At 36.3% G+C, this 20,800-nt stretch overlaps 1 protein-coding gene across 1 annotated transcript in view; it reads right to left on the bottom strand.

Annotated features, from left to right (window-relative positions):
- The window catches only part of UBE2U (ubiquitin conjugating enzyme E2 U (putative)), a 30,913-nt gene extending 11,335 nt beyond the window's left edge, over positions 1 to 19,578 (bottom strand). The window contains exons 1-6 of the mRNA XM_012801681.1: positions 19,513 to 19,578; positions 17,982 to 18,063; positions 16,896 to 16,988; positions 13,409 to 13,506; positions 7,292 to 7,412; positions 2,913 to 2,961 (exon numbers count right to left, since the gene is read on the bottom strand). Coding sequence (XP_012657135.1) covers positions 2,913 to 2,961; positions 7,292 to 7,412; positions 13,409 to 13,506; positions 16,896 to 16,988; positions 17,982 to 18,063; positions 19,513 to 19,578 — 509 coding nt within the window. The remainder of the gene's footprint in view (positions 1 to 2,912; positions 2,962 to 7,291; positions 7,413 to 13,408; positions 13,507 to 16,895; positions 16,989 to 17,981; positions 18,064 to 19,512) is intronic.
- Between the last annotated feature and the right edge of the window lie 1,222 nt (positions 19,579 to 20,800).

Consider the following 20,800-nt stretch of genomic DNA (forward strand, 5'->3'; position numbering starts at 1 on the left):
ACCAAAAATTGAATTACAACAAAGATATTTGTATCAGAATGTTTATTGCAGCCCAATTCATAATTGCTAGGTCATGGAAGAAACCCAAATGCCCATCGACCCACGAATGGATCAATAAATTGTGGTATATGTACACCATGAAATACTGTGCAGCCCTAAAGCCCTGGAGACTTTACGTCCTTCATGTTTATATGGATGGAATTGGAAAATGTTCTTCTTAGCAAAGTATCTCAAGAATGGAAGAAAAAGTATCCAATGTACACAGCCCTACTTTGAAACTAATTCATAGCTTTTATAGGAATGTCATAACCTAATTATAGCCTTAGAAAGGGGAAGGGGGTGGAAGGGGGAGTTGTGGGGGGTGGATGGGGGGAGGGAGGGATATTGGTGGGGTCCCCTCTATGGTTTATCTTACAAGGGTACAAGTGAATCTTTTTAAAAGCAGAGTATGAACATTTTAACTCAATAACTAAGAAAATGACATGAAGGTTATCTTGACCAGTTTGATGAGAGTATTCCAAAATGTACATGAAAACAGCAGACTGTACCCCATGATTGCATTAATGTACACAGTTATGCTATAAGAAATTTAAAAAAAAGAACAAGTATATTAGCATTAATTTTTATCGGTAAATCATAGGTACCTTAAAGTAAGTATTTGACTCAACTTTGGAAAGTGCTAATAAATTCATTTATTTAAATAGCAATTATGGACACCTAATTTTAAGGCTAACATTTTTCAATTATGTTATTATTTTCGTAATCACACTTAAGTAGAAATGTGGTGATGATAAATTAATCGTTACCATTATTGCTTCCAGACCTGCATGCCATGCTTTAGACTTCTAAATGATATACTAAAGTAACATTAATTTGCCAATTAAATTCTTTGGCATATGACAATGGAGGGAACAAAATCAAAGGCTGTATTATATCTCCTGTATGAAAAAACTTGTGATCAATATGCTGTCACCGATCATTTAGCCTACAACAATGACAAAAAGAAGGAAACTGTCATCACACTGTCTTGTGAAAAAAAATATACCATATTCAGGCACAATAATCTCCATTGAAGGACTCTAAAGGAAGCCTAGAAAACAATAAAAGCCACAGAGGAAGAAGTTTTTGTTCAATATGATTCATTTTAAATATGGTTCAGTCTGACCTCAGCATTCCTCCCTTAGCTATGATCCTGATGTTTGCCCTGTGGCCTTCCAGCAACATTCTGTGGTGTAAGATGCTCCCTACATTGGTCTTTAGACTGCAGTCAGGCTTACTCTTTATACTGTCTGCTCTTTAGAGCAGAGCTTCAATCTTGAGAGGTTAGGGACCATGTGTTACTCAGGGTCATATCCCCAGCACTGAGGCACAATGTTTGACATAGAGCATATGCTCAGTGAATGCATTTTAAATACATGAACAAGCAGTTGTTCTCTGAGGAGCTGAAATCTCATCCCATAACCTGAAAGTAGTATCCAAAAGACCATGTACAAATATCCCAAGTTATTAGCGCAAGTTTATTACCTTCAATTACTGAATATCAGCTGGATTCCCCTGACTATATTCTACCTAGTTGGCCAGACTCTACCTGAGTTTTGTCATGTCTTTTGGAAAGGACATTGCTGCCCACAAAATGTGTCAATATGATACAAAGCTGTTGGCCATCCTGGTACTAGTTCAGCACCTGTAAAACATAACTGTCCCTTGAATATGAAAATGTCCTATTGTGGTATAATTTCTTTTTTGAGAAAGAGTTTCACTTTGTCACCCTCAGTGGAGTGCAATGACATCACAGCTCACAGCAACCTCAAACTCTTGGGCTTCAGCAATTCTTTTGCCTCAGCCTCCCAAGTAGCTGGGACTACAGTAGCAATGTCCTTTATAGCAGCAATTCTCAACTCTTTTGGCACCAGGAACTGGTGTCATGATAGATAATTTCTCCACAGATGGAGGAGGTGGCTGGCACAGATCTCAGGTGGTGATGCAATGGGGAACTGCTGGCACATGCAGATGAAGTTTTACTCTATTGCCTGCCCACTGCACACCTCCTGCCCTGTGTGCTGGTTCCGGAGTCTTATTGAAGACAGTGTTTCCATGAACAGAGGATGAGGGGAGTAGAAGGGGAGGTGGTGGAGACTGATTCCTAGCAGGCTGCACACTGGGGGCTGGGGACTGCTGCTTTACAGAATTGCACCCTAGTGTACTAATAACTAGATTATGCTTGTCTTCCTGATATTTTTCAATATCATTTCACAAACAGAAGCCACTTAAGTTAATTTTACTTATATTTTATGTAGGGCCAGTCAAGTAAACATAATCTAAAGTGCTCACTATTTCCATACTGGTTCATTGGCTATTTTCTACATCTGTTTGACTGTCGAAATAAAACTAATGGGAATGCTTATGAAGCTACAGAACCACATCTGAGGTTCTAGACTTACACCTTGTTTAGGAGTTCAAGGCTGAATTGATGCCATGTTCTCAGGGTGTCTCCCCAGAGGCACAATGCCTTCAGTCCTAACTCTTCCCATTTTTCTGTAGAATCTTATGTTCTCCTAAATTGCTTGAAATTTTGTGAACTTTAATAGGTTTTGCTCATTTTGTTGACAATATGTTTTTTCTTCTTTAAAAATAAAAGTAAAAGGTAGACAAGTTCAAGAAATTACTTTTAATTTTAATGCAATAGTCTAGAAAGAATTCAATAATTTCCCACATTCCTCTAGAAAAGATTATTTTAAAAGGTATTTTAAGAGGAAAAGAGATCTACTTTCTTTTCTAAAAGGTATTATAAGAGGTAAAGAGATGTACTTTCTTTTCTTTTCTACTATCTTCATGATGAAAAAGATAAACAGTTTAAATCAATAGTCCTTTTGGTAAATAAATTGACATAAACTTTATAAAGAAAGACTTACCCAATACACTTATGTGAATCTTCAGGTAACTTTAGGCCGTCACCTTTCACTGCAAAGAAAACATATGAAAGAATTCTGGTTTACTTGGAGATTGAGTATTTGGCTTTTTGTGCACTCTTTACAAAGCCTCAGTGAAGTGGTGATATTGGAATAAAAATTAGGTACAAAACCTCAAGGAGAGCAAAAGAAAAATGACAAGAAAATGTTTTAAGATGGAAAGCAGATGTGAAGTGGGAACTGTCTTATCAGGCCATGGAAATTTGAAACCTACGAGTTTCAATTTAGCATGATGAGAAAATGCCAATAAAAAAGCACAGGGATTTGTACTTCAGAGCCTGAGAAACAATGCAGGAATTGAAGGCAGCTGATAACTCTGAAAGCGCTAGGGTGAGCGGTAGAGTCCCAACACCAAAGCCTCATCCTGTGTGACAGAAGATCACTATTGCCCAGGCAGGAGGAAGGATGTTTAATCTCCAGAGAAATGGAGTCAGAGAGACTCAGAACCAGAGAATATTAGAAACAAAGCAGAACAGGAGTAAGTAAGGGACTGAAAAAGGAATAAATCATAATAAACAGACAAGATTTCTGACTCTCTCCCCTGGCCAGCTCTTAGAGTGTAAGCTACCCCCCCCAAACCAGCACAAGGTTAAAAGGGTCCTCTGAGGAGAAAAAGTTAAGCCTATAGAAATGGCCAGGTTCTTACTGAATAACCCTACAGAGAAAGGAAACTGTTAACAAGCCTTGCCTATATTCAGACATTCCAATTTTTTTTTTTTTGAGACAGAGTCTCACTATGTCACTCTCTATAGTGGACCATGATGTCACAGCTCACAGCAACCTCAAACTGTTTGGCTTAAGAGACTCTCTTGCCTTAGCCTCTGTGAAGGTTTGGTAAAGGTGTGGTATAAAGTCATCGGCCCAGGACTTTTTTCATTGGGACTTTTTTTTTATTGTTGAAATTTTAGTGCTTGATACAGATATGTTTCTTCCTGGTCAACTGTAGGGAGGTGGTGTGATTCCAGGTACTGGCCCATTTCATTCACATTTTCAGATTCCTGGGCATAGAGTTTTCTTTAATAATCAGAAATCATCTTTTGTACCTCTGTGGTATCTGTTGTTATTTCCTCTTTTTTTGTTTCTTATTTAGGTTATTAGAGATTTTATCTTTCCGTTTCTAGTTAATCTGGTCAAAAATTTATCAATTTTATCTTATCCAAGAATAAGCTTTTTTTCCCCTTATTTTTCCAAATGATTCTTTTGTTTTAAATTTCACTTCTTTCTTTCTTCTTCTTCTTTTTTTTTTTTTGGCTGGGGCTGGGTTTGAACCTGCTACCTCTGGCATATGGGGCCAGCCCCCTACTCCTTTGAGCCACAGGCGCCACCCAATTTCACTTATTTCTGATCTACTTTTTGTTATTTCTTTTCTTTTCTAGGTTTGGGAGTGGATTGCTCTTCCTTTTCCAAGAACTTCCAATCTTCGTAATAAACTATTCATGATATGCTCATCATCTAAATGGAAAGATCACTAGGTATTTGAGCAAGGTCAATATTATAAATGACAACAATCAGAATAAAAAATAAGTAGAAAAATAGGAAAAAGAAGCATATTTTCTGAAAATCTTCTAAAATATAAAACAAAACAAAGACATGGATAATAGGAAATATTTTATTTTAGAAATTAGAGGATCACCACAGTTCCATTATTAGGCATCTACCCAGAAGAAAAAAAAATCATTTTATCATAAAGACATTTGCTGGAGCTCAATTTACCATCACCAAGATGAGGAAACCACCTAAATGCCCATCAACTCAGGAATGTATTAACAAGCTGTGGTGTATGTATACCATGGAATACTATTCATCTATAAGAGAAGATGGTGACTTTACATCTTTTGTATTAACCTGCATAGAGTTGAAACACATTGTTCTTGGAAAATATCACAAGAATGGAAAAGCAAGTATCCAATGTGTTCAATTTTATTATGAAGGCAGTAGGCAATCTAACAATACCCACGTAGGAGAAAAACTTAATTCTATTCAAGTTGGGGGAAGGAGGAATAAGGGAAAGGGGAGAGGAAGGGGGCATGCTTCCATTTAAAGGGCACAATGTAAGGGTCTATGGCACACCTTTTGATTATGGGACACAACTACAAGAGGGATTCTACCTAACAAATTCAAAAATTGTGACCTGGTTGTTTGTACCCTCACAATAACCAGAAATAAAAAAAATAAATAAAAATGTGATAATAATTCTTTCTATGGTTTTTCTGGATGTCTTTGTTAATATTTTAAAGTATGATATGAGACAGGATTCTCATGGTATTCCAGTAGAGACCTTTCTTCAAGTGGTCACAAGTCATTAATTCTCAATGGATGGGGTTTTTCCACACAAATCCACACTGAAGTACTTAACTTCCATCTAATATAGAGTGAATGAGTTTGCCACTTGCTCATTTCCAAACCATAGCTGCTTCTGCAGTATCACAGCATTTTCTCCCTGAGAAGCTTCTGAAAACCATTCTCGGCATGGTACCCTAGGCTGCACTGTCAGTCCCATTGAGCTGATACATATTTACTGTCTTGGATTTCCATATATTTTAGCAACACACATCAAATCACATAATGAGAACTTGACAAAGTACTGTTTGCTTTGTTTCTTATTTTCTGGATGGTTTGGCAATTTGAGTAGCTTTTCTGTCAGGTGTGATGGCAAAGTTGGAGAACAGAGAGGGGTGAGAGGTGCTGTCTGCCTGTGGAGGACAAAAGAAAGAGCTGACTCCTCTTTGTGTTTCTTCTTAACCTTTTCTCTGTGCTGGGAGAAACCTACATCTGCCAGTATCTGCAGAATCATTTAGTGCAGAATATTCTTTAGAACCAGTTTTTAAAATTGCCATTCACCAGAATATGCTGTAACTGTATTATATAGTTTATTTCTTTGTAATGATAGTACTTGTTGAGCTCAGTGAAAGGTTAGGCAACATGTATCATTCATTCATTCCATTAGTGTTTACTGAGTACCAGTACAAGTCCAAGTGCAGAGGATATAGCAGCAAATGCTGCAATACTCTGGAGGTCAGAAATGGGGTGATATTAAAGCAGTACCATTCCTCTGTGTACAAACCAGCCTCAAAACTGTTAGAGGATGTTTGAGGAGCTCTGAAACAATCACAGCATGTTGGGACATACAAGAAAGGTGCCTGATCAACAATGCTTGACTTGTGTTGGGGCCAAAAGCCCCATGGGAGGAGCAATTGAAATTGGTCACATGTGTACACTAAAGGACTTGGGGGGGCATCCTACAGAGGGAATGGAGAAAGAAATAATGGAAATCAGAGAGAAAAAGCACCTTAAGAGCACAAGTCCAGTTTCCTGGGGAGGTAATACTATCAGCTGCTATGTAAGACTATTGTGTGCTAGTTGGAGGAGGGGCAGGTTGAAGGGAAGGAACTATGTCACTAAGGGCCCTACTGCCACTGTGGGCAATGCCCTGGACATGGGAGCCAATGACTCTGCTGTGCTTACTGAAGAGAGCACAGAAGCAATGGAAGCAATGGGGTTAAGACTCAGAAAGAAGCTGATGGCCAGAAACGCAGGGTATCAGGAAGCATTGGTTACCAAAGCAGAAAGACTGAAGGACTTCAGGTAGAATTGCCACGTGGGCTTTTTGAAGGATACCTGGGGAGGAAACTAAAAAAAGAATTCTGACCTTATGTAATCAAGAAGAAAAGAGGTTCAAGAAGAAAAGAAGTACAAATCAGTAAGATCAGGGGCATCATAGGTGAAGTCTGGGAAATATTCATTATAGACTGCACAATTAAAATTAGATGTCACATCTTTATGATGAGTAGACTAGTTTCAATTAGCATCATCCATCCACATGACCATAACATTTAAAAATATAAAGGTGGCTCATGCCTATAATCATGGGAGGCTGAGGTGAGTGGATTGCTTGAGCTGAGGAGTTTGAGACCAGCCTGAGCAAGAGTGAGGCCATGTCTCTGCTAAAAATAGAAAACAATATTAGCTAGGTGTTGTTGTGGGCACCTGTAGTTCCAGCTGCCTGGGAAGGGAGATAGGCAGATCGCTTGAGCCCAAGAGTTTGAGGTTGCTTTGAGCTATGACTACTACAGCACTGGATGACAGAGTGAGACTCTGTCACAGTACTCACTCCCCAAAAGGATGTTCAATCTTTGGTGATTTTAAGAAAGGATCACACTGATTTGACAAAGAGTTATAGTAGTAAAGATCCTAGTACCACTATGTTACAGAAAATATTCAAATACACTCTTATGTAACAGTGGTTTGCTAGATCACTCATTTACTATAAATGTTTAATGTATCTTGATAATTGCCAAATAAAATAAGTAGGCACTTCTTACATCGCAGTGGTTTGTTGAAAAGTTTTAGAATTATTGCTCTGTACATGGATTCATCTTTCATCAGTATTTGGGCTGCTTTCAAATTCACTGGATTTTCTAGCACTGGATTAGAAAGCATAACCTGCAGGAAAACAAACACAACATATAATTTTTAAAGTAAACTTTTTTCTTAGAGCAAAAAGATAAACCAGTATGTACAACTTCCAACACATATTTATGGAATGCTTACTGGAGATAGATACAAAGATAACATGAGACACAGTTTCTAGTCTCAAGAAAATATTGATCTATCATGTTTTTTCCTTCTTTTTTGAGATGGGGACTCACTGTGTTACTTCGGCTAGAGTACAGTGGCTTCATCATAGCTCACAGCAACTACAAACTCCTGGACTCAAGTGATCCTCCTGTCTCAGCCACTTGAGTAGCTGGGACTACAGGCGTGCATAACCACACCTGGCAGCATTTTTTATTTTTTGTATTTTCTATTTTTTGTCCTACTCAAACTTGCTCAAACTTGCCTCAAACCTCTCACCTCAAGTTATCCTCCTAACTGAGCCTCCCAAAGTGCTAGGATTACAGGTATGAGTCAACACACCTGGCTGTATTACGAGCCAAATAATAGGATCAAAGCAAGTTCCAAGTTCCTTCCTGTAGATTATCCTTTCCTATTATATACATTTAAATTGAATTTATATGTAAAAAGAATTGTACATTAAAAAATTTCCATTTTATAATTGTAAGAAATAAAACTTTACAGTAGATTACAGATAAACACATACATGTACTATTGTTTGCACACAGTTCAATATCTCTGTAGATCACTGAGTGATTAATTTGGTATCTGAAAACTTTTCTATTGATGCTGTAACTAATTAGGAGCTTTAAAAAGTACAAGTTTATTATCTCAGATTTCTTTAGGTGGAAAGTCCAGTATGGATGGACTGGTTTCTCTTCCAGATTTAAAAAGACTTAAATCAAGGTGTCAGCTGGTTGGGCTCTTGTCACAAGAGTCTGAGAAAAATCTATTTCCAAGTTCACTCAAGTGGTTGGCTAAATTGCGCTCCTTGCAGTTGCAGGACTGAGGTCCCATTTTTCTTGGGGGATGTTAGCTAGCAGTCACCCTTAGTTCCAAGCCTCTCTCCAGTCCTTGCATTTGGACCCCTGAATATCAGAGCCAGCAGTGGTGTGACAAATTCTCCATATGCTTGGAATTTCTCTGATTTCACCTTCTGATGTCCTTTCTCCTTCCACTGTTTCTCTAACCAACTCTTCCACCCTCCTTTTGTATTGTTAGGGATTTATGTGATGACTTGGGCCCACCTGCACAGCCCAGGGTAATTTTCTTATTTTAAGGACAGCTGATGAGTAACCACAATTCCATATGCAGGTCCTTTAACAGTAGTGCCTTGAATTGCTGGAGGATGGGAGTCTTAAGGGGGGCATCTTTAAGATTATGCCTATGGGAGTATCTCTCCATCTGGGCAAAACAAGTGATAAGTAGCAACTCAAACTTAATAGTTCTCCTAGACTATGAGCTTTTTAATATGGCACCTCAAAGTTAATATTAGTCCAAACTGTAAATACTTATTCAGTAATTTAGTATTTTGAATATTATATGTTGTAATGTATAAACTATATAATAAAATATGGTATAAGATACCAAAATACCTGATCACTGTAGAAGCAGGTCACAGTGATTAATTATGACTTTAGAGTCATGGAAATAATGGAATATTTCACTAATGAAAGAAATCATCTGAAATCTGATATTTCAAAAATAAGAAGAATTTTCTGCTGTTACTTGAATTTTCCTGTTTGAAAAACACATTGGGCTATATTTCCAAGAATATTACAACCACTTAAATAAGGATTTACTATGGGTTGCACTGTAGCTTTCAAAGTGTGTAGAAAGCAGATGAAACTTATCTTTAAGAGCAAGTTTTTGGTCTTTGTCTGGAGAGATCATATTATTTAAGGAGGAACATCTGGTAAAGTTTATTCAAGATTCTTCTCATTAACAATAATGCCTAAGACCTATTTACATAATGTGTACATAAGCTGTTAAGGATATTTAATGATTTTAAAGAACTGGAATATAAGGTATGCGTTAAAAAGTCAAAATCAGACATCCTGCCAAAATAGTAAAAAATAAATGTCTAATGTTTAAATTAGTCATGTGGCAGCATGAAAGCGCTCTAGGGGATAGATTCAAAAATGTGAAACCAATAAAAACTATCTGTAGATATATTTTATAATATCCAATTAATCAATGCCCATGAATTTGGAATTTATTCTATGGATGGCTGTTGATATTTACCTTTGCATTATATATGGAAATACAAGTTTGCAAAGAAATTAAGATTATTAAAATTTTAGGTGATGATTGATAGTAGGTTTATTTAGACTTCAAAATATTTTAAGTATTTCAGGTACCATCCCCTTGGAAATGTACTTCATGTGTTGTTGAAAAGGAAGTACTCAGTAATTGTGCTTTAAACTCGAATTGTGACTAGTAGACACTAGTCACAAGTAGCCATTAAATTTATATTTAAAATAATTAACATTAAATAAAATCTCAGTCCCTCAGTCACACTGGCCACATTTCAAGTGCTCAGTAGCCACCTGTGATTAGTGGCTATTGTCTGTGACAGTGAAGATACTGGACATTTCCATCAGTGTAGAAGGTTTAGTAGGGCAGCACACTGAGTTTCAAAGGACAATTGAATAGCCATTAAAATAGCGATTTTAATCATATGGAAATTACCTTCTATAAAACAAGTGAAAAAGGCTCAGCGCCCATAGCTCAGTGACTAGGGCACTGGCCACTTACACTGAGGCTGGTGGGTTCGAGCCCAGCCTGGGCCTGCTAAACAACTATGACAACTGCAACCAAAATACAGCTGGGCATAGTGGCAGCACCTGTAGTCCCAGTTACTTGGGAGGCTGAGGCAAGAGTGTCACTTAAGCCCAAGAGTTTGAGGTTGCTGTGAGCTGTGACGCCACAGCACTCTACCAAGGGTGACACAGTGACACTCTGTCTCAAACAAAACAAAACAAAACAAAAAACAAGTGAAGAAAAACAGGCCACACAACTTATGTATGGTCATGCACCATTTAATGTTTCAGTCAGTGAGAGACCACATATATGATAGTGGTCCCATAAGATTATAATACTGTATATTATAATGTAAAATTAGAATTTATATATTCTATATTCTGTACCTTTCCTATATTTAGATATGTTTAGATACACAAATACCATGTGTTACAGTGGTCTACAGTATTAAATATAGTAATGTGCTGTATAGGTTTGTACTTACTTTGTGTAAGTACATTGCTACAGGAGTAACAGGCTACACCCTGTAGCTTTGTGTAAGTACATTGCTGTGATCTTCATACCATGACAAGAATGCCTAATGATACATTTTCCAGAACATATCCCCATTGTTAAATTATACATGGCTGTATCTGTGCCATAATGTAAACATTCAGGTTTACCCATTCATTTCTTTTATTTAGTGCCTACCAAATGTCAGCATTGTCCTAGGTAGGTACTGGGGAATCAGAGATGAACTAGATCTGTTTCTTGATTTGGGGAGTTTGTAGTCCAATAGGAGAGACAGATAAGGAAACAGTGTGTGCATCACAGTGCTACAGTACTCTGACAGAAACTGGCGTAGGATCTCATTGGGTGTGTCACAAAGCATGCTCTCCCAAAGCCAAAACCATCAATTCTACTTTGGAAAAGAAATCAGAAAATGTATCCCAGAGGAAGGCTTGTTTGATCTGGCTCTTACAATGTGAACAGTGGCTTGCTGGACAGACTGAAAAAGAGGAGAAAATGGCATATGTCATATGGGAAACTGGACCGAGCATTTTTTTGAGATCTAAGACTTGCTTGGGTTTGTAACTTTAGACTTTAGAATTCTATAAATGCTTTTGGACCTCATTTGGACCAAGCAATGTGAGTGCAGAAGAGGATGAAGATGTATATGGGAGTGAGATTGCATGGTGCAATTTAGGAAGAGCCAGAAGTCCAGGTGTGAGGAGTAGATTGTTTACCAGGCAAAAAAATGTGGGACTAACCACTGGAAGATTTTAAATGGGAATACAGGAGCAAAGATCAGAAGGAAATGGTAACAACAGCAGAGTTAGGGGTTTTATTTACAATCATCGGTGATTTTCTTTTCCTTTCTATTGACTTAAAAACTTGTGTAATTTAGGCATATTTATTTTATTAATGTATTTAAGAAATAAAAAGTCAAATGACTGGCTTTCCATAACATATTTGGCAACATGCTGCTGTCACTTTCTGTTTAATAGTAAGAACAATCATAATAAGAACTAAGCACAGGTTGAGCATCCCAAATCTGAAAATCAGGGATCTGAAATGCTGCAAACTCTGAAACTTTTTGAGTCCAAAATGAAGCTCAGAGTAAATGCTCATTGGAGGATTTTAGATTTCAGATTCTTGGATTTGAGAGGCTCAACTGGTAGGTAGGTATAATGCACATATTCTAAAATTTGAAAAAGTCTGAAATCTGAAAGTCTTCTGGTCCCAAGCATTTAGGGTAAGGGATACACAATCTGTATCAACTAGTGATTTTTTTTTTCTTGGACCTTGCCTAGTTCTAAGTACTTTACATGCATTAACTTCATTCTCACCAGTCACATGAGGATGCAATTAATAGCAATCACGTTTTCCTTAAAAAGAAATTGAGAATTGAATAATCTTCTCTAGTGGTACAAAGGTATCATATGGAAGCATCAGGACATGAAGGAAAGAATTCTAATTTCATAGCTCCAATTACTTTTAAAAATTTTCTGCAATTTAAAATTTTAACCAGTTCATTCTGGTTTGCCCTTATTCATTATACTTTGGAATCATCCAGTTTTACTATTCTAGTGCAGATTGTAGTTTAGGTATAAGAGATAGTAATGTGTCTCAATTTGAAAGAAACCAAAAGATCAACCTTGGATGGTGCCTGTGGCTTAAAGGAGTAGGGCACCAGCCCCTCGTGCTGGAGGTGGCATGGCAGGTTCAAACCCAGTCCCGGCCCAAAACTGCAAAAAAAAAAAAGATCAACCTCAGATATCTGCATATCACACTCACTCACTTCCTCAAAGTTTTTGCTCAAATACTTATTTCCCCAAACAGGTGGATGTTTCTTGCATAGGTGGATGCTCAATACGTATGGGTAGAATGAATGAATAAAGTGAATGTTGAATCTTTAAAAAATTATACATTTTCCTCAATATATTAAGATGACTACCTAGCAAATAAACTATTGCTTGATTTTCAAAAGAAATGGGAGAAATAAATTCTATGTTGAGAAAACTCAATTAAGCCAGAATACTTTATCCTCTAAGCATTCAGATAATCAATATCTAATAGTTTATCTTCAGATACATGAATGATAATTAGGTCCACGAATGGAATATTTCTAAGCCAATCTAAGTGGTCAAAGCAAATGCCACTGAAATAATTTATTTTACCTTGGGATGAGAAAGCAGGGTTTTCAAGGGTTATGAATAACCCAACACTGAGGCATGCTTCTAAGGACTGTGGGTCCAAGGGGTTAAGGTGGCATTTGCGAAATAGGCATCCATCTGAGGAGAGGAGAAAATCTCTGGCTTAATTGTTCACTGGGTTTGATGTGAGCATGTAAAAAGAGTGAGTAGCTAGCACTATCAGAAACAAAGGACAAAGCTGAACATTTTAAGTTGTAGCCACTTGGTTCACTCTCTGCGGAAGGCAAGGTCCATGACTAAAGAGAGACCTGAAGGACTGTCAGTATGAACAGAAAACAAAGTTAGGAGCCAACAGAAAATCTAAAACTGCATTTTTAGAACTGAAAATAGCCAAATAATTTAGTTCTTCTTTTATAAAATATGTACTCTTGCGTTGTAAAGGGCTTTGCTATCAATTTTACCTTAAATTAATAGTTTTTATAACTTGTTCTACTTCGTAGTCTTGATATAGAAACGTTGACTTAAGTAAGTCTTCTAATATCCTTTAAATATATAAATATGCATTGCACATTTTAATCCTTATATTTTGAATTACTGGGGTAATTACAAGTATTAAAGAGAGCATCATATTAAAGCTGTTCTTACCTGTAAGGCAAGCAAGATGCTGCTCAGGGTATAGCTTGTGTTCCATTTACGAGGGTTGTCCAAAAAATCTATACAGGGCTGACCAGTATGTGGGTTTACTGTATTAAAATAATACATTAATAGTGATGTATGAGTAATAAAATTAATATTTAAAACTTATGAACATCAAAATAATAAGCCAGGAAAATTATTTGCAGCTACTCTTCCTTTCTTCTATTCCTTCTCTCTGTAATAAGAAACACTATGCCCGCTCCTGGTTCCCTCTGTCCCCCACATTGTTTTGGCTGAGTGCATGGATGCCTGTGCTGTTTTCATAGCTTCTGCTGTAGCAAGAGGTAGCCTGTTATTTGGTTTTTATCATGAGCTATAAACGTAAGTGTGACATTTCTGGATTTTTTCTAAGGAAGCTGTTTTTCCCTCTTCTTTTTCTCTTTCCCCTTCCCACTGGCTGGAGATGATGACAAACAGAGTAAATAAATGCCTTAGACTCAGACATGGAGTCCTCACATTGAGGATTAGACAAAACTTCCCTCTAGCTATGGTCTGTTATATTAGGTTGGAAAGATATACAGAAGCTTGGCCCATGCCCTAGCACAGTTAATTGACTTGTTTAGTGTTTAAAAAAAAGAGTGGAGTTAAATATGAAAAATAAAACTGTAAAATGACTAGAAGAAAAATAAAAAGACAATTTTGTTTTGTTTAGGGGGAGGGTCATGTAAACTTCAATACAATTGCAAAAACCTCAATAATAGATGTTACTACATAAAAATTTTAGAATCCCAGACATTAAAAATGCATAAACAAAATTTAGAATTAATGATAAATTAGGAGAAATATTAAAAAAGAGAGAGTAGCTAGCACTATCAGAAACAAAGGACAAAGCTGAACATTTTCAGTTGTAGTCACTTAGTTCACTCTCTGCGGAAGGCAAGGTCCGTGAGTAAGGAGAGACCTAATGCACTGTCAATATGGACAGTCCTATTGACAATATCTAGATCAATGTGATAACATTTCAATTATATCAGACAAGTCACAAAATAGAGAAGATAATCAATAAACATAAAAAATGTTAACTTTACAAGTATTGAAAGAAGTGCTCATTAAAATAATGGCAAGATTCTTATCAAATTGGCAAAAAATTTCTCTAAAGTTTCAATGCCCAGAATTGGAATGTGTTAAAATGAGAAATTTATGTACACTTTCTGGTGAGAATGCAAATAATATGAAAAGGCAATTTGACTTTATACACATATATCTAAAGACTTAAATCTGCACATAGTAATCTTTTGATGTTTGGTAGCTAACAGGTAATGTTCCTCTCTTTTTAAATTTATATATATTAAGTTATGAAATAGAGCACAGTGTTAAAAGATGGAAGTAGAAAACATCAGCTCTTCTGTACATAAGCATGCACTTGATCTACAGCTTTAATTGTGCTGCTGCACTATTGTACCCCTGGTTTTAAGTTAACCAAACTAGAGGCCTGCTTAAGGTTCCTGCCTGGAGAAAGAGAGACTGCACCCTTTCTAAGGTCAGGATGGTCAGAAAGAAAGTGCTGAGAAAGTGTTGGACCACACCAGCTCAATTCTTCTCCCATTTTCCTAATCAGATAAGTGACTTCTCCTGGGAGGTGTGAAAGATGAATACAAGAGCCATCATGAGTCTTCATAGTTTTCCCTCCTAGAGAAGGAAGTTCCTTCTCCTTTATGAAAGTGGGAGGAGTGAGGGCTGGGGGATAAAAATATCCTCTTATTACATTTAATGCAGTAATTCTACTCCTAAGTATTTGAAACAAATAAAGGCACTTAGTTGTAATTCATTATGTGTTATGAATTTCAAAAATAAGTTATTATTACAAAATTTATGATGCAATGGGGAAAAATAAAATTACATACAAGAATATAAAGTAAAATACAAGTGTTTCCCTACCTATTAATTCCATTTTCCAAATTTTTGCCAGTTGGTGTATACAAAAACACATACACACAAATATACATATGTACACACGTGTGTTTATTAAATGAAATCACACTTTACATTTTATTTCTTTATGTGTTTTTTCATTTAACAGTGAATTGTCAATGTATTTCCAGACATAAATATTTATTTGAAAAAATCTGAATACCCATTATGTGTACCTGCTATGTATCAGGCAGTGAAGATTATAGGGATATGGTAATAACCAAAATGTCTAGTGTCCATAGCTCTTCCTTGTTATGTTAAAACAATCCACATTACTGTAGGATATTTCACTTAAAAGTTCCTATAATAGTGGATACTGAGGCTATTTTCATTTTTCCCATTTCCAACATTGCCATTGGAATAAATAAATATCTTTAAACATAACATATTCTTCTTGTATAATTGTGTTCCTATTTCTACACAATAATTTATAAACATGGTTTCATAAAGATTTAGGGCTATATGTGTTTTATATCTGATTAGAAACTATCAAATTGATTTCCCCAAAGGTTACCATTATGTCAGAGAAACAATAGAATGATGTGTACCCAACCCTACTAAAATTGTATATTATCTGTTAACATTTTTTAATCATAAGAGATGAATCATAATATTTTTTGCTTTAATTTGCATTTATCGTCTTACTAGTGATATCAAGCATGTTTTTATGTTTATTTTTGTTATTTTTCTTCCATCCACTGTTTGCTTATAGCCTTTGTTTATTTTTTTATTGCTTTATGTTCTTTTTTTGATTTACAGTGTTCTTTATATGGTATACATATTGGGTTATATGCATCACGAATATTTTTCATCAACTTGTGAAAGTCAATGTCTCTTATCTGTTTGTAACATGCCAGGCTGTAGAGAAGTTTTGACGTTTATGTAGTTTAATGTGTCATAATTTGCCCATAGTTTCTGGGTTTTATCATACTTAGAAAAGTCTTTCTAAACAAGACTATAGAAAATTATATCATATTTCCTTTCTTTCTAGCATTTAAAATTTTTAGATTTTTGATCCTTTAGGAATTCACTTTGTTCATAATTTGTGTAATGTAGCAATGTTACCTACATTTTTCTAAAATGTTAATTTGTCCAGTGTATCCTTTTTTATAATAATGAAAAAGTATATCCAACTAAAATATTGAACAATATAGGAATGGTTACATGTATTATTGATGCATTTAAAATGATATTTTTAAGAATGTTTAATAATGCAGGTAAAATATGTAATTGTAGATAAAAAAAGCTAGATGCAAAACTTTATACATAGTACCTCGACTACATAGAAAAATATACACATAGAAGAAAGGAAGTAAATTTGACAAAACCTTGAGAGTAGCATGTCTTTGCATTAGGATTCAAGATAATTGTCATTTTTGTCTGCCTTTTCATATTCTACCCAATGAACATTCTTACTTTTATAATCATGACAGAGTTGCTCTAAAAACATGATTATTACCTATATAAGGATTAAGGACAATAGGGACAAAGCCCATGATGATAAAAATCTCTTTTAAGTCCTTACCATTTGGATGAAAAGGAACTGTTTCAAATTTTACAACTGGAGGGGCGAAGTTATACTCCGATGTAAAATTAATTGTCAGGTGGAGAACTAATCCTGTAATATAGAAATAAACTTTTTAAGTAAAGTATTGTGTTGGACTGACTAACCTGATTAACACTGACTATCCTGATTAGCTTCCCCACAGTTACACCTTTAAGTCAATTGTTTCATAGAATGTATAGCATTCTTCAGATCATAGAACTCATGCTTCATAATATGACCACATGGCATTCTCAGCCTGTGTCCCACAAGTCTTTCCATCCACCACCTCCACCTCCTATATCTGCTCTCAGCTGTGTATCTTATATTGACTGAATACTGTTCCCAGAACACACTGATCCTTTCCTTGTCTACAGCCTGAATTTTCTTCTTCTGAACCTAGCAAATTCTTACACATTCTTCAGGAGTCACTTTAAATGTTATCTCTTGGGGAAGACATTCCTGATTACCTCAGGCATAACTAACTAATCACTCCCTCCTCAGCATCCTATTCAAAATCCAAAAGCACATATTACATTTGTGTAATTATCAGCTTATGGGGTTGTCTCCTCTACCTCACTCAAGGAATGTTTTCATAATGGGAAGAAAACATAGTCATTAGAGTTTATAGCGACCCAGCCTTTTTGAGAACTGGATTTATGAAAATTTGGGGGAAAATTTTAATGGAAAAATTGAGAAGTAACTGTGGTATTTTTAAGCCAATAGTAATTTTGATACCTATTTTCTAATCTCACAGAAAACATTCAGAAGATATTCTCAATTGATAATACTTCATTGCTGTCTGCTTATAACATTAAGATTTAACAAAAATGAAAGTACAAATCCCAAATTTCCATCTGTGTTGAAAAATGGCAAAAAATAAGCCATATTACGAAATAATAACATGTGAATGCTTTTAGAATTCTAGATGATTGATACAATGCCAACTTTATATGCATATAAAGAAGAATTCCAGAAAATAATGCAAGCTTATTATATGTATGAGGAAGATAGGCAATTAATGGTATAAGGACTTTTAAATAATACATTGTTTTTGAAAACACAAACCATGCCACAATGAATTTTGTAGACCTTCAATTTCAGCTTCCCATTTCATCATATCTTCACTTACAGGAAAAGCAGTAATACCCTTTAATTTAAAAACAGAGTTAAAGCACATAATAAGTTTAAGTATGTATACCATGGTATACCAGGTAACACTGAATTCCAAAACTTCTCATCTTTCTTTTTTTGATAAGTTTATTTATTTGCCGATCTGAGGAAATGTCTTATTACAAAGAAGTTAAAATAGATTCCAGAAAAAATATGCAACAGTACATAAAAATAAATCATAAGTGTGGAAATCATAAGTAGGACTAGAAGGCCAAGATATTGGTGTGTGTGACTCATATACTGTCCACGTAAGTCAAAGCAAATTTAAGATTCACTTTAAAAAAGAAGAAATGAGTTGGAAAGCATATGTGCTTCAAAGTAAAGCTATCGTAAAGCTGTATAAATGCTATATGGAAGAGAAATAGGGAAATTTTTATTAAGAAAAAATCCAAAACTACAATTCCATATAAAAATAATTTTTTCCTAAAAATTTGAGGTATTGTTCCAAAGGAGGGATAAGAATGTATTTCATAGAAAACCTTACCAATTATGTTGAGAAATACATGAAATACACTCAATCAATGTTTCTAATAATGGGCATATTATTAAGTATGTAGGTGTTTGTCAAAATGAACAGTACATCTCTATTACCTGTATTTACAGATCCCTTTATTGGATTCTCTTTGACTAGAGAACTACAAAATTTAGGCTGAGCAGAAACATTAAATGCTGGATCAATGCCTCTGGTATGTTTGTTGTTGGACTGAGTAAATGTTTCTAATATCTCCAGTGAAGGTAGTATGTTTAGAGCACAGGTAAAAAACGAACAATGCCACTGAACTACACCTTGAAGCAACTGCGGGTAGTACTCCATAGCCTCCTTCTAAGGATGGCTTTCCACCCTTTCCCTTAAGCACACCCTCTTTTCTCCCTCTTCCATTTTCATTCTCCATACGTCAGTCCAAAACCTTGGTGGCATTTGGGGCAAAGAGTATTGCCTTCCTCTGTGTTAAAATGGTAAAGGGAAGGCCTCTATGTGTTATGCTGCCACATGTGCATGAGACAGTGAGTAATGAAACACAGGGATTAAGAGCAAGGATTTTGATGTCAGGAAACATGGTATGGAATCCTGGGGCCACATCTTCATTGAATATTTCTGGAGGCTTAGGTTTCTAGTGGTTAAAATTAATTATTACTCATGTCATAGTATTATAATTAATGGGCATTACTTGAGAGACACTGGTGTTTGGAGCTTAAATTCACAGACATACTCAGTACAATGTGTTCAATAGTGTCAACCATCATTACTTGTACGTAATAATAATTTTATTATGAAATATATTAGTACAGTGAAATAGGTTCATTAAATAACAATACTGTAGTGGCAAATTAGGTTTAACTAAAGTGTGACTTGTATAACAAACACAAATTGCTTCTTAAAAGTGATTACACAGTGAAATACATCCCTTTACTGCCCAGTACTTGCCTCAAAATTGTTTTCCTTGAACTCACGGAAGTCTCTTTCTAGCAAGAGGCGCGCTCTGGAGTGCATGTCAAGGCACTTGTCCCCAGACTGCTGAGGGTTACTCCAAGCAGGTAGGTGTCTGAGGTTATGGGTTACTCTCCCACTTAGTAAACTGAGATAAGTTACTTGCTTTCTAGAACTTCAGAACATTGCCAAGATAAGTGATTTCTAAATTTGGAATATTAACAGTGACTTTTCTTTCCTGACCCCTCTAAAGGGAGCTTCCAGATGGAAAACTTGTGCACCTTCTTGTCTGCGGTGTGTGGCTGCAGTGCCAGCCTATAGCCTAGTCTCAAGACACACTTGGATGAGCAACTGGAACAACTCCGAGTGGTCGGTCGTGAAATGGGAGTGACAGGTGAAAGCACAAGGCTGTCTTAGCACGGTGTTTCCACTTCACAGAGGTAAGGCCATCCACTCAGCTGGACGAAGCCAAGCAATCTCTTGCCAAGCAACGGGTCCCCTGTAGGAAAGTAGCAAGAAGGGGGAGGGGTGCCTGAACCTGTCATCCAATCAGAGACTGGAGCAGGTCTCGCAGCAGCCAATCTGCCAACAGTCACTTTGAAAAGCCAATGAGATCCATGGTCAAGGTGACATCACATCTCTCAGTCCACCCACGTGGACTCTGCACAACTAGAGTAGGGGATGTGGAGCGAGGTCCCAGGACCCTGTGTGTAAGTCACAGAAGGCTTCACACAAAGTCCCTCTTTGAAACAACCCTTCCTGTTTCTATGGATAAGTGACCAGAAGGTACAGGTCTATACTTACTCATTACAAATTATATGGCTAGTTGCCATTCACAGTACGTGTGCATAGATTCCTGTTACTTCATAGAATCCTGTAGTTATCCTGGGATAGTGCTTCAGTAAATGGAACTTCTCAAAGTTTCTCAGATTCCATCTCTTTCTGCAGTTTCTGCACGTCGTGTTACTTTTATCTGGGCATTTGCCACATCCCTTCCACCCCTCCTGCACTCATTTTTCCTTCAATCATCCTTCAAATTTAGTGACCTTTTAAGGGATCAGGCTCCCCACTTTTGCCACACCACATACCCTATGGTTGTGTCCTTGTCGTACTGTGTCACAATCGCCGGTAAGCCAGGTATCTAGAGGCGCTGTTCAATTGTCATCACCAACTACAGAGCTTAGCATCTATGTTTCTATTTGCTTACCAATTTAATGGAAATAGGATGTCAGTTCACTTAGTTCACTCATTTCACAAATACTTACAAAGCACTCATCTTACATGC

Source organism: Otolemur garnettii, unplaced genomic scaffold, assembly GCF_000181295.1.
Source record: "Otolemur garnettii isolate 467f Iridium unplaced genomic scaffold, OtoGar3 scaffold00010, whole genome shotgun sequence".
Classification (NCBI taxonomy): Eukaryota; Metazoa; Chordata; class Mammalia; order Primates; family Galagidae; genus Otolemur; species Otolemur garnettii.